The 16,631-nt window shown below is 45.1% G+C and overlaps 2 protein-coding genes across 2 annotated transcripts in view; one reads left to right on the plus strand and one right to left on the minus strand.

Moving 5' to 3' along the window:
* Window positions 1-1,434, plus strand: part of LOC129341943 (uncharacterized) — a 45,944-nt gene extending 44,510 nt beyond the window's left edge. The window contains exon 2 of the mRNA XM_054997301.1: window positions 594-1,434. Within this exon, the coding sequence (XP_054853276.1) occupies window positions 594-1,380 (787 nt within the window). The 3' untranslated portion in view covers window positions 1,381-1,434. The remainder of the gene's footprint in view (window positions 1-593) is intronic.
* ITPRIPL1 (ITPRIP like 1) overlaps window positions 1-16,631 on the minus strand; it is a 195,501-nt gene that overhangs the window by 164,834 nt on the left and 14,036 nt on the right. The window lies entirely within an intron of this gene.

Raw genomic sequence — 16,631 nt, forward strand, 5'->3', positions numbered from 1 at the left:
AGTATGCTATTATCCTGGTGCCAGGGAAAGGGAGGGCTGAGAGACAGTGGCTTGTCTAAGCCAGATAATTCATGTCAGACAAGCAAATTGAACAAAGGATTTCCTGGTTCATAGCTTTTCATGACGATAATTTCACAGAATTTATTCCAGCATAAGCTTTTATGAGTCAGAGCTCACTTTATCAGATGCACCGAAGCCTACATCCATTAGGCTGCTGTCTTTATATTGAATATAAAAGCATCAACCTAATGAAGGTAAACCAATTTATCTGAGGAAGTGAGCTCTGACTCACAAAAGTCTATGCTGGAATAAATGTTGTTAGTCTTTAAGGTGCCAGTGGACTCCTGTTTTATTTTGCTAGTTCACAGCTCAGGCTCCTTTGGCCTTGCTAACATATACAATATTTTAATTTCATGGCATATGTATTGGGCGTGGGGAATGACTTTTGCAGGTCTCACAGAAGCAACAACACGTTTTATTTTAAGAAGAAAAACTTATTTTGTAGACAATGTAATGTTGTTTTGTTATATTCATTTGAAAACTGGATTTTGTAAAGGAAAATATTTATTTTATGGTGCTATTTGTATATTTAGGCCGAATCCACACTTCCTTTTTGTTTCCGTGCCTTTTTCGCAACCGCGGCACTGTTCAAGCAGATACGCGCTTTCCCATTCCGCGTGTTCCCCGCCATCACCACGCCACAATTGTGCCTCCTTTCCATACCACATGATAATGGTGGATCGTGCTCAGACGATATTGCGTTTACAGAATGTGAAGGAGGAGGAAAGTGAAAATTTAAAGGATTTGGTGTCGGAATTTTTGGCGTCATTCGCAAAGGCAACTAAAGAAGAGTTAAAAAGCGATATTCTGGAAGTCCGTCGGACATCTTCAAAATATGCAATGAAGCGTCAGCTGCCTCGCGAGATTATTATCGATTTTTCATCTAAGAAGACTCGGGACACCATTTTATACAATTCGAGCAACGTGGACTTGGACTTTCTTGGCAACAAGGTTAAGGTATTGAAGGACATTCCATTTTTAGCTCGGAAAAGAAGATTCAAATACAAAAGGTTTGCAGCTCTTCTGAGAAAGCGTGATATAAAATACAAATGGTTATTTCCGGAAGGCATCTGGTTTAGATATAAAGACCAAGCCTACAAGATAATATCGGAAGTACAGCTGAAGGATTTTGTGCTTAACCATCAAGAGTTCGAGCAAGAAGAAGATCCAGAATCTGAAGGGGGGAGTGGGGAGGAGGGAGTGAGCGCAGCTATTGTAGCTGTTCAAAGAGAACTGAGACCGAGACGCAGGGGGGGAAGAAGACCTGATCCTGACTGTAGTTTGTATCTTGTAAGATCTACCAATCTAATAGCATATTAGAAAGTTTAACTTTAAATATTTGTATTATGAAGGGAATTCAATACTTGTAGTTGTAGTCTGTGTTCTTATGTTGTTTTTTCCCTCTCCCCTTGTTTCCGTTTTCCTTTTTCTGTTTGTAGTTTTGATGTTAGTAATTAGAAAAAAAAATTTTTTTAAAAAAAGATAATGGCGGAAATCTGTTTTTGCCCAGCCCCCCCTTTTTTTTTTAAAAAAAAGGGCTTTCATAGCGCATTTGCACAATAAAGAAAGGTTGGTATACCACAAAACCTACTTTAGTGAGCAGCGGTTTGTGCGGGGAAAGAAACGGTCCCTAGAGCATGCGCATGTCACATGGTGACCGTTCCCATAGTGTGTTCCACCATTTTTAAGAGCGTGCGGAGAGCACTCTTTGCTATTACCAGCATCCATGTTGGCGACTACTACAAGCAGAAAATCACTGTGAGCAACAGGGTTTCCGGAGAATGTTTTAATGTGACAAATTAATTTCAAATTTGCCCACCATAACAACCAGCCAATAGTTAGAAAGTGGTCTGTGACGAGCAAAAAATGAGCCAATTCAAGATGAGGGGGAGGGAACCTTGCCATTTCTTAAAAGTTGGAATATCGGTATAGCGCAAAATTAACTTTTTTTTTTTTAAAAAAAGGGAAGTGACGTACGCCATCAACGCTGATGACGGAGGAGGGAACCACCCACTATAACGCTTTACTCAGTGGCGTGTGGAGAAATGATTGCACCACGAAGATGCACTGGGAGGGTGAATGTGATGATGCACAGCATGGTAGCGGAATGAACCCCACTGCCACGACTGTGCAAGATAAGCGGATGGTGAGTGCGTGTGGATTTGGCCTATATTGCTTCCTCAGCATGTTAGATATTCAACACCTCATGCAATATAAGATCTAAGTAAGGATCATAATAGGAGTCATTGGCAATCTGTTTTTCTACTCTATTTAAGAGAAAGCATCCATGAGTGTATCTGTTTGGGGTAAAGGCCCTTAATCACATTTTGTCCCATCAACATTCTGGTTTGTTAATTGTTTTCCAGATTAAAAACTGGCAGTCCTACCAGAACATACACATTGGATCAGACCCAGGACTGCCTAGTACAGAGTTCTCTTTCCAAGGCTGACCCGAAACTTTTTCATACCCCAGATAGAAAATCCAAATGGATTCCTTCTCCTCCATTTATCATGGGTCACAGTTTGAGTACACACACTATGAACAGACATTTTGCTCATGAAATAAGAAGAGAGGGAAAGCAGCTTCCTATACTGTGAGTTGTTCAGGTACAAAACTTGACCGAGTCAGTAGACAGTGGGAGAGGTCTGTATAGAATGGAAATCCCTGGCCTGTAGGTGATGCTTCCACAATGAAATGATGCTCTCTGACCAAGAAGCATTCTCAATGAGGACACATTGGGCCATGAGGCCCAACCTAATCTCCCTTTGTCCAGAATGAGAATGGTGCTGCTGTTATTTCTACTGACCATTCTATATACACAATCCTGTACACAATAGTGAACGTTTAGGATTTGTGCTACGGCAGGAAGCTCAGCAACTGATCCATTTCCCACAACAAGGAAATCCTGATGCTGACCTCAAAGAGATCAAGAAGCCTCATCAGCCACGGGAAAAGTAGACCTAGACTGGCTTATGCTGCCTTTAGGGGAGGTTGCTTTTTGGCTTGTCACAGAGTCAGGGAGGCGCACTGCAATTTGTGAGCCACCCCCGCAGTCTCGTGCAGAAGTCATGCCGGTTCCGCAGCTCAGCTAGGTGAAGTTGAGAACAATTACCCACAGCAACAGAGCTTTCTATATTGTTAAGTCTTGTTGATGGTTTAGCTCACACAGCCATGATCAAAAGGACTAAGCGGGTTGGCCATTGTGTGCATTAACTCTGTAAGTGTATGTTTTTAGTCCTTATGGAAAATCTGGCTTTGCAATGGTGAATCCTTTTATCTGCACTTATCTGGCAGTCCAGGGGGACCCAAAGCAGCTTACATCACTCTTCTGTCTTCCATTTTATCCTCACAACAATCCTATAAGTTTGGTTTGGCTGAGAGTGTGTGACTGGCCCAAGATCATCTTGCAAGATTCCAGTGCAGAGGGGAGATTTGAACCTGTGTCTCTCAGATCCCAGTCTGACATTCTAATTATTAGACAACACTACAGCACTACAATTGCATCTGTTCACACAAAATTGCAAAATGTTATTGGTAAGTCTCTAGTACAATATCCTAGTGTTGTGGATTCACAAAAAAGATGTCTATGGATGGGACCTCATTAGCTATATTCTCACTACCTTTGAATCTGCCTGAACCAAGTTGGTTTGATGTTTTCTGGCTACCAGACCCCCGAGGAATCCCTTCTTGCTTGCATGATTCTTGGTGTCCAAATAGCTCTTTAATCTCTAGATGATATTTAGGGACGCCAGCATTAACTTGAAAAATTCCTGGAAATTTGGGGGTTGAGGAGTGTGGATTTTGGGGAGGAGAAGGAGCTCAACAGGGATATGATGCCGTAGAGTCCACCATCCAAAGCTGCTGTTTTCTCCAGGGGAATGGTAGTCTGGAATTCTGTTGTAATTCTGGGAGAACTACATCTCCCACCAATAAGTAGATGAATAGATTCCTTGTGAGCACAAAGAAAGCCTCTGTGAACCAAAGCTTCCTTTGATTTTGAAGCTGGGCTTCATTTGATCCACTGCTGAGAGCCTGCCTCTACCAAAGAATTTATGAACATGTGCAGAATACCTTTTTCTTACCACTAGACATTACTTACACGCTTAAAATTAATGATCACCATTTTGCCTACATAGGGTGTTGCTTGTATTCTCAGCTTCAGTACACACTGCTCACAACCAGAGTTTTCTATAGGGGGGAGTGAAATATTTGTGGTGTCCTATTCAGATTAAAAGGTGACCATGCTTATAGGGCAGGTTGGGGATAGTGTGTGTTCCCTGTACGTGCACTTGAATGCCCCCAAATGACTGAAATGGGCTCTAGTATACAGGGAAAGGGATTCTATGCCAGCAAGCAAGAGCCAGAATTTTAGGAATTATCCATTAGATTAATTTTTGGTCAAAATGTAGGAGGTGGATTGACTTTACTCTCTATCATGTTTGTGTTTTGCGTAAACCCAACTATCTGTGGCATATCCCCGCAGCCCGCCAGTCATGTTTTGTGTGTTCTGTTAAATTCTTGATAATCTTTCCTCCTAGTTGCTACAGTTTGAGACATTCCTGGAAATATGGGGCACTGGCTGGTTACTGGGTTACCAGCATAAAGCTGTCAACTGGTGGAGACTAGAGTTCCCAGGTGTTTGCTGGTGGCGATCAAACTCCCAGGGGTTTGCCTCCTTGCCCGCTGACCCGCCAGTGATTGATGGTTGGTGGCAAACTCTCGGAGGTTGCCCACCACCGGCAGACACCCCAGGATCATGCGCCATGCACACACTCCCAAGTGGCGTGATGACATAACCCCTGGAAGTGATGTCATCATGGCGGCCATGGGAGCATTCCTGTGCTTCGTTTGGGGACATTTTGAGCCTCAAACAGGCTGAATCGGCCCCACATTGATGATGATGATAACAACAACAACAACAATATTCAATTTATATACCACCCTTCCCCCCTTATCCCACACCGGCTCAAAGTGCCAAGGGGGTGGCAACGTATGACTTACCATTCGTGGCTGTTGTACGGCTAAGTGTGTTGGGTTGGGGAAAGCAATGGTGAACTACCCTGTAAAACCTTCTCTGCGAGACTCTGCGGATCTCTCTCGACGCACTATAGGACAGAAAGGCCTGGAGGGGGACGATCTACGGAGTAGCTGAGGGTCAGACGCGAATGTGTGGCTTGGATCGGATCGGATACCACCCTTCAGGATGACTCAACACCCACTCAGAGCAGTTTACAAAGTATGTTATTATTATCCCCACAACTAAACACCCTGTGAGGTGGGTGGGGCTGAGAGAGCTCCTAGAAGCTGTGACTGACCCAAGGTCACCCAGCTGGCTTCAAGTGGAGGAGTGAGGAGCGCTCCTGTGAGTGTGGGAATGCTCCCGTGGGCGGTGCAATAATTACATTTCCGGGGATGTGATATCATTGGGTAGGTGCCGGAGCGCGCAAGCAAAGAGGAGCTCGATGCTGGCACAAGGTAAATGCCAGGTCCCCCCCTCCCAAGTGGGAGGGTATAGGGATATGGCAACCTTATGGAAGACTGATCTGTGGCCAGGAGGGGAGGTGGTCAGAGGTGCCTTGCCAATGACATAATAACAGTGCTTATTATGGAATGATGTCACTTCTGGTTGTGTTGGAAGTGATGTTACCACTTTAGGTCGTGGACAATTGCTTTCCCCCTTTCCCCTCCATTTTTCTCCTGCTGAACAGTGGCAGGAAGGGCCAGCTATGGCCCATAGCAGAAACATGGCAACCCTATGGAAGGTGGTGTTTGGAGCGGGGAGGATACTCAGCAGGGATGTGGCCTCTCAGTGGCACCATAGAATCTACCCTGAAGCTGCCATTTCCTCCAGAGGAACAGATCTCTGAAGTCTGGAGATCAGTTATAATTCTGGGAGAACTCTAGGCCCCACCTAGAGGCCAGTAACCATATCCTCTTCCCGCATATCATTCTTTGTTGTCCCAGAAGGTTTTATTGAACCTGTAGAACAAGGGTCCTTAGCATTGCTGAGCCTGTGGGTATTTTTGGGAAAGAGTTGAGGGCATTACCATAAAATGGCTGGAAGAGGATCAAGGTCAATCACAAAATTACTGTGGTGTGGGTAGGGCCACTCCCACAACATTGGGAGTTTCCACAAAATGTTAGCAAGTTCACAGCCTAATGTTCTTTTATACTGGAGGCAGCCATAGATAGCTCTACAGTGAGGGTGAGGTGAGGTGGCAGCTTTAGGTGGATTTTTGAAGGTGTCAATTTCTACCTCTGCTGCCCGACTGCCACTACCACTCCCTTGATTGTGAATTTTCATCTCATTAGTTTGCCCTTCACCTGGTGCTGGACAAAGGCTCAAAATGCTAACAGCAGTCAAACACTGAATCTAGAGTTCTCCCTGGGGATAAAATTTCAGACATTTTATTTAGGCCTCTAAAATTGCTCATTGTAATAGTGATTGCATTCCTTTAAAGTGATTGCTTAACATGTATCTTTCTATATAAAAGGCAAGCCATTTTGGCAACGACACACTTTTCATCCTGGAGCGCCTGCGCAGGAGCACCGAGATAAAAAATGCATCACGGCCAATACAGCCTCCAGAAGGTGCTGCGGCGGTGGGACATCCAGGCAAGCCCGCCTGCCTCTCCAGAGGAAGCCACTATCACAGGATGGCCAGGCGAGCCTGCCCACCCCACCAGAGGGTGCCATGGCAGTAGGAAGCCCAGCGTTCCTGGGTTTTCTAGGGCCCTTTAAAAAAAAGTGCTCTGTTGCTAGTTTAAAACATATTTCTGTATTTGAAATACCTTTATATATTCTACATTAGGGTTGCCAGGTCCCCTTACCCTCCCAGCAAGGGGGGGGGGCAGAGCTTATCTTCCAGATGCTTTGGGATGCTCCTTGCGTGTGTGCAAAGTGTGCACATGGCTCTGTGCCAGTGCAATGACATCACTTCTGGGAAGTGACATCATCGCGCAAGGCTGTGGAGTACATGTGTGCTTGCGCTTTTCTGCGGATCAATTTGAGCCCCAAACAGGACTGATCTGGCCTGTCTGGGGCTCAAATCAGCCCTCTGCAAAGCGTGGGAGCGCTGACGATGATGTCAGTGACTTTGTTCCATCAGCCCCTGGAAACACACCACGGAGGCCCATTCTCTGTCTCCCCCCACCCAGCCAGGTAAGCAGTGTGTGTGTGTGGGGGGGGGGTAAAAGGTGGGAATGGGAGATCCCTCACCCCCACCAAGGGAATGGGATCCTTATTCTACATACAAGTGACTATTTGCTTTACTTTCCATTTCTGCTCTTTTCCCTCTTCTATTTCACTTTATGTAAGAGACAGCCTTTTAACATGCATCCTTCATAGTGTATTTATATGTTTGTGTGATTTTATATGTTTGCAAACACACCTTTTGTGCACTTGGAAATCAAGGGTCCTCCTTTCTCCTTTGCCTGTATTTTCACACAATCCTAGCAGAGCCACGTGATTCCTTTCCTTTCCTTTTCAATGGCGGGTGGGGGGAGATGAACTTGAGCACCAGCTCTCCATTGCTGAGGGCACCAGAAGCCTGGGCGGTTCCTGGTTGAGTGTTATCCTCCCAATTTGTCTCGTGCAGAGCAGACTGGGCTGTGCAGCTAATTGGTGCCTCGGATACTCGACTCTGCTCTTCCCATCAGGTGTTGTCTGGCTGGTTGTATGGGTTGTGCCCAAGAGTCAGTTTGCTTGCAGGGAGCTTTTAGGCTGGTGAAAGGAGCCTAGCTGGCAACCCTAAGGGTGAAGGTCTCTCTCGCCAAGGGACAGGTGCTCACACCCTGCACCTCGCCATTGTGTCTCAGCCCTGCCCAGATAAAAGGAATAATTTCTCGGCAAAGCTACACGTGCCATTGCAACACCACAATATTCAAAACCCAGTTCATTGCATGGCATTTGTTCCCTGCCCTACCTTCAAGGATCTTAATGTAGTGTATATGGATACCCACATTTTATCCTCCCAACAATCTTGTGAAGTAGATCAAGGCTGAAAGATAGTGAGATGCCCAATTATTACTCAATGAATTACACGGATGAATAGGAACTGGAATCCAGGTCTTCCCACTTCAAGAAGCCAATGTTATAGCCCATGTTCGGGGAGAGGGGCATGTTCTTCAGACTGTTGCCCAGGGACTAGGAGTGCAAAGCACCTTCTCAAAGATGGCGAGGCTTTATAATAGACAACACCACCTAGCAGTAAGGGGTTATGGGGTTAGTGCTGGAGCATCAAATATTTTTGCTCTAATGCATAGTGATCACAAACGGAAAGCCCCTAGGGGAGATATAACAATGCAATCAAATAGGAATCCCCCACTAACTATTCGAATTTTTATCAAAAGTTTTATAGAAAGTGCCAAGTGCTCTGTGCATGTAATAAATAGTAATACATACAATAAATGAATACAGTTAATAAATAATTCATACAGAATAGTCAATTACATCCACAACAGTATCAGCATAAAAGCTCTTATATGAACAATCCGTGTAGAAAAATAAAGTTCTATTCATCCATGCACGAAACAGTCTATCCACTATAGTAACAGAGTGATGCAGTTTGGAATCCTCCCAAGGCTCCCACAGTCAAAAGAACTTGTAAAGTACAAAATGCAGCTAAGTATTCAGTCTTTTCCAAGGAGTGAGTCTTGTGCAAATGTGGGGCGCCACAGGGGCAGACTCTGCCCATCTATCTGCCAGCCCGGATTGTTTCACTGTCCCAGCTTTTTCAAGGGTGACAATATTGTGGTGACTTGTATTCTACCATTTTTCCTTTCTATGGAACTGCATCCGTATTATGCTGATACTGTTGTGGATGTAATTGACTATTCTGTATGAATTATTTATTAACTGTATTCATTTATTGTGTTTATTACTATTTATTACATGCACAGAGCACTTTGCACTTTCTATGAAACTTTTGATAAAAATTCAAATAGTTAGTGGGAGATTCCTATTTGACTGATGCATAGTGAGCCATCATGAATGCTCCAAGGTAGCATACCGATAAAGACAATATTGATGGAGAGAAATAAATACAATACACACACTTTCAGCAAGCATTTTACTACACCTTGCTTGTAATTCAATAGGATTGTCAGGAGAGAGCAAAAGGCACTTCAGGAGTCAGATGATCTAAAGGTGATCCACTGGCTGCTAGGAAGCCATCTCTGCGTTCATTCATGGCCCTTTCTTTTGATGAAGCTTGTGCAGGATCCTGGTTGTTTAGGCCCCAAGGGTCAGGTCTGTCTCCTACAGTAGCCATTTTCAATTTTTCAATAATGCATGCATACCAAGAGCCTACCAACCACAATTAGTACTACATGTGTTGTGGTGTGGTGTGGTGCCATGCCATGAAAGCTTGCTGGGTTTCCTTGGGTCAGTCATGCACTTGCAGGCTAACCTACCTCACAGGGTTATTAAGAAGATAAAATGGAGAAGGGGAGAATGTTGTAAGCCACTTCCTCCATTGAGGAAAAAAGTGGAGTGTAATGAAGTAAATAAAATAAATGTTTCACGCACATACAACTTTGATATGTGCAAACTGATTGCTGGTTTTTTTAGGGTTGGTAAATACACGTATTCCCCCAGTTCAAACAACAGGGCAACCATATGTCTGGGGAAGATCATGGGTGGAACACATTCCTTTTTCCCATTAAGATTTTTAAATTGTTTTTCTTATGTATAGTTGGTAGGCTCCTGGTACACACAACTGTAATGGCTGAAAGGGGCTTCTGTCATCCTTAGTGGCACCCAAGGGCCCCCTCATTTCAACTTATGCTAGGCCACCTCTGCCTTTTGCAGTACTCCGTTCCCCACCTCTCCCCAGCTTGTATATATACATACTTCTGTGTTGCTTATACCCTCTGACCAGGGCCGGATCTAGCGTGCCTGGCGCTGGGGGCAACGCTTGTAGGTCCTTGCGCGCGTGCAGTGCGCGTGCGCTCCCGACGCGGCGTGATGATGTCATTTTGGTGACATCATTGCGCCGGCGTCAGAGGCAGCATGCGGGGCTGGGAAGCCGCCCACGCCATTCGCTTCTCCGCAGGCAAATGGCGCGGTCGGCTTTGCAGCCCCCCACGCTGTCTTTCGCCTGCCCCGTGGGACAGGGGGCGGCCGGCTGCCCCCTCTCCTGCGGGGCAAGCAAATGGCATGGGTGCCTGCGCTGCCCTTTGCCTGCCCTGCAGGACAGGGGGTGCACTGCAAGCCGGCCGCCCCCTGTCCCGCGGGGCAAGCAAAAGGCAGCGCGGCTGCCCATGCTGCCGCCTGCGCACTCCGGCAGCTGGGAGCTGCTCCCGGCGCCCCCTCCCTGGTGGCGCCTGGGGGCAGACTACCCCCCTGCCCCCCTAGATCTGGCCCTGCCTCTGACTTCTGCTTAGCAGGAATGAGCTCTAGTGAGACTTCTACAATCCAGTCCCAATACCTCAAAAACTGTGCTGCAGCCCAACAGCAGCTCTGGGGCCACAACTTCCACCCCGGTCTGGGATCATTTGACTAGGTTAAAGTATTTATGACTCAAGGAGCCAATCACAAAGTTAAGTCAGGACCTACAAAGCAATGGTTTGTGAGCTCTCTCTTCAGTCTGTCTGGCATATCAGCAAGTGAAGATCTGCCCCAGACTGAAGACAACTCTTTCCCTTCTTTTGTTTAGATCACCCTGACTTCCTGGAACTTAATTTTGCTGGCCTTGGGTTTGGACTCTTGACTCTCTGCTCTTGACCTAAGCATTTTGAACCGCAGGTTCCAAGCAACACCTCTTCTTCAACCCAAACTTACCAGACACACAGCAAGGGCATTGTGACTCTCTTTTCCCTTTCAATGATTTTTGAGGGCTCAGTCCCCCACTTTATTATGTTTAGTACCAATAAAACACTAAAATGTCTATATCTAACCTCTGTATCGCATCTTTAGCTTGTCCTTCCTCAAGGAGCTCAGGTTCCATTATTCCCCTACAACTTGAACCTCATAATAATCCCGTGAGATGTTCTATGCTAAGTAAGACTGACTGGTCCAAATGGAGAGTTGAACCAGGACCTCCCAATACCCTAATTGCAGCTACTCCATGTAAGATGATGTATTTTATTTTATTTAAAATGTTTTAATCCCTCTTTCATAAAGCAATGTACAAAATTTTAAAACCAACTAAAAATTAAAATAACAGGATGAAAACCCTATTAATGATCAAAGCCATGTTGAAACAAAAGTTTTCACTTACCATCAAAAAGAAAACAGGGAGGGAGCAAACAAATTTCCTGAAGAGGGGATTTAGCAACTTCAGGGATTAAACAGAAAAGTCCTTGAATCTAGTGGAGCCCCACCCTACAATGGAAGGAAACATGATGGAACCTCAGAATATTTAAGATATGAGGGAGAGTCATATTGGAGGAGATATTCCCCGCAATATTTGGATACCAGGCTGTTTAGGGCTTTAGAGATTAAAACCAGCTCCTGGAACTGGGCTAGGAATACAACTGGAAGCCAATGTAACTGTTTCAAAACCAGTGAGAGGTTAATAGATGCATACCACTCTGCCACAGGTGTTTTGCACAAGTTGAAATCCAAGTCCGTCTTCAAGGACAGCACCATCTAGAGAGCATTGCAGTAATCTAACCTGAAAATCACCAAAGCGTGGATGACAATGGCTTGGTCGTGGTCTCCAGGTCATGACAGTCACCTGGAAATCTAGGAATAATGTCAGATCCAAGAATATCTCCCAGCTGCATAATTGATATTTTGGAGGAAGAGTAATCCCATTCAGAAGGGACATTTCTTCTACTAACTGGTCCACTGAGTCCATCATGATCCTCAACTGTCTTATCTGGACTGAGTTTAAGTAATCCATTTACATACATGTTGTTGTGATTGCGAACCAGGCCTTAGCTGCTCTCTGTTTGATGAAACACAGCTGAATTTGGGAACTCCCTTCATGAGACAGCATTGCATTCTGAAATAATATGAACATTATATTTGTAGTCTTAGGCCATTTCCACATGCCCTTAAAGGGACAACACACAAACGGAATGCTGGAAGCATCTTCGTTTGTAAAATGGATGCAGGCTGCTTGGCTTCCATATTTTTCAGCTCCTTTTCTGGGACTGCAGAAAGTGCATTCCCCAAAAAGGTGCTGAAAAAACAGAAGCCAAATGGCCCGAAACAGTTTTGCAAATGGAGACGTCTGGATTCATGAGGAAATGCTGCCCCCGTTCAGTGAGTGGGCCGTCCCTTTAAAGGTGTGTGGAAACGGCCTTAGATCTGTGTTGATGAATTATATGTGTTCCTAGGCTGCTTGCCTTTGCAAATCAACCCTTTAAAAAGGCAGGATCAAACCCATTTACTGTCTCCCACTCTCTATTTTTAAAGTGAATGCCAGGTCACAGGTTAAACGCAAGTTGGGGTGGCATTTCCCCCAACGCAATTCACATTTAACCATTTAATGAATCCTCTAATCAGACCCTCAGGTACACATCCATGCAGTGAATGCTTTCCTTACAAGATTGTTTTTGAGGAATAAAACACTCTGTGCAAAGAAAGTTCTATGGCAATAATTAAAGGTAATTGTTCAGAGCATGATAGTTAATTCCTTTCATTCTGGAAATCTGCTTAGGTGGCAATGAAAGAAGCCCTGCTGTGTTCCTGAGGGTATGGAGTCTGCATACCCCCTTGGGCTCTGATCTTATCTGGCACTGGAAGCAGAGAATGAATCAGGCCAACCAGGGTGCAAGCTACAGGCTCCATGACTCTCCTAGCATTGGTGAAAGTGTTAATTTGTAATTGCAGCTTTGGGAATTAGTCGGCAGCTGGGCACAACCTAACTATTTGGACTGATAAACACCTGATGCCAGTTTTGCCCTGATGACTCAGTGCTGGGAAATTAATAACCCTGCTAGAGAGTTTATGGGTGGAGCTATCAAGAATCTGAGCTGAGCAGGCTGACAATGAAAAAGCTCACTGGTTTTATATGGTGGCCCTTTCTATACTAGGGTCTTTTGCTGCTGCTATTGGATCACTCTTCTGCTGTTGGATAATGGAATTATACCTATGGCTCCACATGGCATTGTACTCCCATTACAATCCTCCAAAGCAAGGTGGAAATGGCCAGCACTTTACCGATTTCTCTTGGCTTTGCTGCTAGAAAAGCAGCAGAGGAAGCCTGCTTGCCCCCTCCCCTTCCTGTGGTGCTCTCCACTCTCCAGTAATGAATTAGTTCACAAGCGCTTAGCCCATGCACATTGCAAGTAGTGGGGAAATTACCACAAACCAGATCTGGGGGAAAAGATGGGAAGCCAATGCAGAAAGTACTGGACTGCAACGGTTGGGTAGTGACATCATTCAGATTTGGCATAATAATAAATGCATGAATGAATTACGGAAATTACAGACAAAAAAAGCCAGTGTAGAAGCAAGCAGCATGAGTCTGCACTCTCCATGCTTGGACCAAGTAAGGATATTACAATAGTAATAAGGATATTACAATAGTAGTAGTGGCAATTGTTTAATTTCTCTTTCATATGCACTTTCTCACTCCAATTTAGTTACTTTCATATGAACTGTCAGGACAAGTGTTTTTACAACCTGAAGCAGATCTGTTAGGATTATCCCCTCCCAAGTAGGGTTGACAATGCTAGCTTGAGAAATTCCTGGAGATTTGGTGGTGGTGCCTGGGGAGGGCAGAGCTTGGAGATGAGAGTTCAGCAGGGATATAATGCCACATCCAGGTCAAATGTCAGCTCCTCCAACTCCTCCTGTTCCAGTGAGGCCATTTTCTCCCACCAAAATTCAATTTTTAAATTTAAATTTCCCACCTCCTATAATTTCCCCCTGCCTTGTCCTCTCATCTTACATCAGTTGTAGGCTTCTCTATGTAAGCTGGTCATCATCAGCATACAACATTGCCAGTCCCCAGCAGAAAACAGTGTCATGTGACACTCTAGGAATTCCTCAAATCTACCATAGAGATTTAGGAAATTCCAAGAGTGTCATGCAAAATTGTGACAGCACTTCTGAACCTGGAAGAGACAGGCTGGCACCATGCGATGCCAGTCCACCACCTTCCCCTCATTTTGCTCCCTATGTTCCATTGAGCAACTATGGGACCCCAGGGACTGGAGGTGGGATCTTGGCAAGCTTAGTAGCAGACCCACAACATTTCTGCTTAACGACTATTAGAACAAATGCTGCCCTTGGGGATGAAAAAGAACTTCATCCTACCTTTAAGAACTCTTGTTCTTGCTTATCATAGTGGTTCCTAAACATTAACTAGAATTAACCCTGAATTTATACATGCATCTAACTAATATATCTGCACTACAGCACTACAGTGGCTTGTCTCTTTTCTCCACAGTCAGGGACAGAGAGTGGCGCTTGGGGAGAAATTGTCCTCTTGCTACCCACTGGTATCCAGTGTGCTGCAGGGGGCAACGCTCTCCCCATTATTGTTTAACATCTATATGTGCCCCCTCGCCCAGCTGGTGCAAAGCTTTGGTCTTGGGTGTCACCAGTATGCTGATGACACCCAATTATATCTGTTGATGGACGGCTGGCCTTGCTCAGCCCCAGATGTCCTGGAGCGTATTTTTGAAGCTGTGGCTGGATGGTTGAAGCAGAGTCGGCTGAAACTGAACCCCACGAAGATGGAGATGCTGTACTTGAGTCACGGATGAGTGGATTTGGGACCCCTGCTTCCTGCCCTCGATGGGGCGGCACTTGAACCGGCCCCGAGAGTCAGGAGCCTGGAAGTGATCCTGGATGCCTCCTTGAATATGGAGGCTCAGGTTGCTGCGGTTGCCAGGTCTTCCTTTTTCCATCTACGACAGACTAGGCAGCTTGCCCCCTATCTCTCGACCCATGACTTAACTACAGTGATTCAGGCAATGGTCACCTCTAGGCTAGACTACTGTAATGCACTCTACACAGGGCTTCCCTTGAATCTGATCCAGCAGTTGCAACTGATCCAGAATGCAATGGTGCGTGTCATCACTGGAGTGCCAAGAATAGCACATATTACACCGGTACTGTGCCAGCTGCATTGGTTACCAATGGAGTACCAAATCAGGTTCAAGGTTTTGGTATTAACCTATAAAACCCTATGCGGATTGGGACCTGCATACCTTTGGGACCACCTCTCCCCATATGTGCCCCAGAGGATGCTTTGATCTAGTGAGAAACAATTATTAATGGTCCCTGGCCCCAAGGAGGCCCACCTAGCATCGACCAGAGCCAGGGCCTTTTCAGTCCTGGCTCCAACCTGGTGGAACGCTCTGTCTAATGAGACCAGGGCCTGGCAGGATCTGTTATCGTTCCGCCGGGCCTATAAGATGGAGCTGTTCCACCAGGTGTTTGGTTGATGCTGAGTTAGGCCCCTGCTGGCCGAATAGGATAGAACGGAGCCTTCCCTATCAGAACATCCACCTCCAAAGAAATTTTAAATGCTTAACTATCTTTAATGATGGTGGAAACGGTTTAATCTGAATTATTTTAGTGCTGCTTTGTATATTGCATTTTAAAATATTTATATTGTATTTATTGTGTTTTAACTGAAATTTTAATGTGTATAAATGTAATCCGCCCTGAGCCTGCCAATGTGGGGAGGGCGGAATAGAAATCGAATTGAAATAAATAAAATTGCATTTAAAAAGAAGCTGTGAAATATAATTCAGTTTCAGAAAGGTAAACAAATATTTTCATCTTAAGGCTGAGTAAGGGATGTTGAACAGAACCTGTTAAATCTAACAGGAATAAACCAATAAAGCAGGATAATTTGGAAGTAAGGTTTTGTGGAAAGATCTACGTTTTGGTTACTATAGGGCATACTATAAGACATTTGTAATGAATATTACACTTCCAGACCAGCACATAGGAAAAATCAGAGAGCACCTTTTATAATCTACAGAACACTGAGTGGCCCTTACAACTGATGGTAGATATAGACATAGGGAGCCTTTGTGAAGCACTGCTTCTGGCTTTGTTCATCTGGAAGAAAATAATTGCTTTTACTACTCAAGCTTTCCTATAATGGCAGCGTCAGTTTTTGATGGGGAACATTGGTGTGCTGGTTAAAGAGTTGGACTAGAATCCAGGACATCCAGGTTCAAATTCCAAGTGTACCTTGCAGCTCGCCAGGTAATCTTGGACCATCTTTCTCTCTCCGCTTAGCCTACCTCAAGGGGTTGCTATGAGCCTCAGTGTGAGGGTAACATGTAGGAGTAGAGACTTACGTAGACCCTGAACTCCCTGAGTGCAGGACAAAAATGTACTAAAGAATATGAAAGTGAGGAGGTTGCTGACCCACCACAAGGAGCCGGCATACTCTTGGCCTTCCCAGGCACAGGAGGTGACAGCTTTCACTTCCTCGGCCTGTGCACTCATCTGCTGGGCCCTAGCTCTGCCTCTGTAAAGTTGCTCAAGTAGCAGTTCGGAAGTGGGGATGTCACACTGGGAAAACCGCATGGGGGAAACACTTAAATAAATCTTCCCTTCCATTTTGAGGCCCAAATCTGAATCCCTTCCCTGCTGTAGACTTTAAACAAAACAGAGAAAGGTACAGAATCCTAATACTTCCAGGTAC

Source organism: Eublepharis macularius, chromosome 14 (assembly GCF_028583425.1).
Source record: "Eublepharis macularius isolate TG4126 chromosome 14, MPM_Emac_v1.0, whole genome shotgun sequence".
Classification (NCBI taxonomy): domain Eukaryota; kingdom Metazoa; phylum Chordata; class Lepidosauria; order Squamata; family Eublepharidae; genus Eublepharis; species Eublepharis macularius.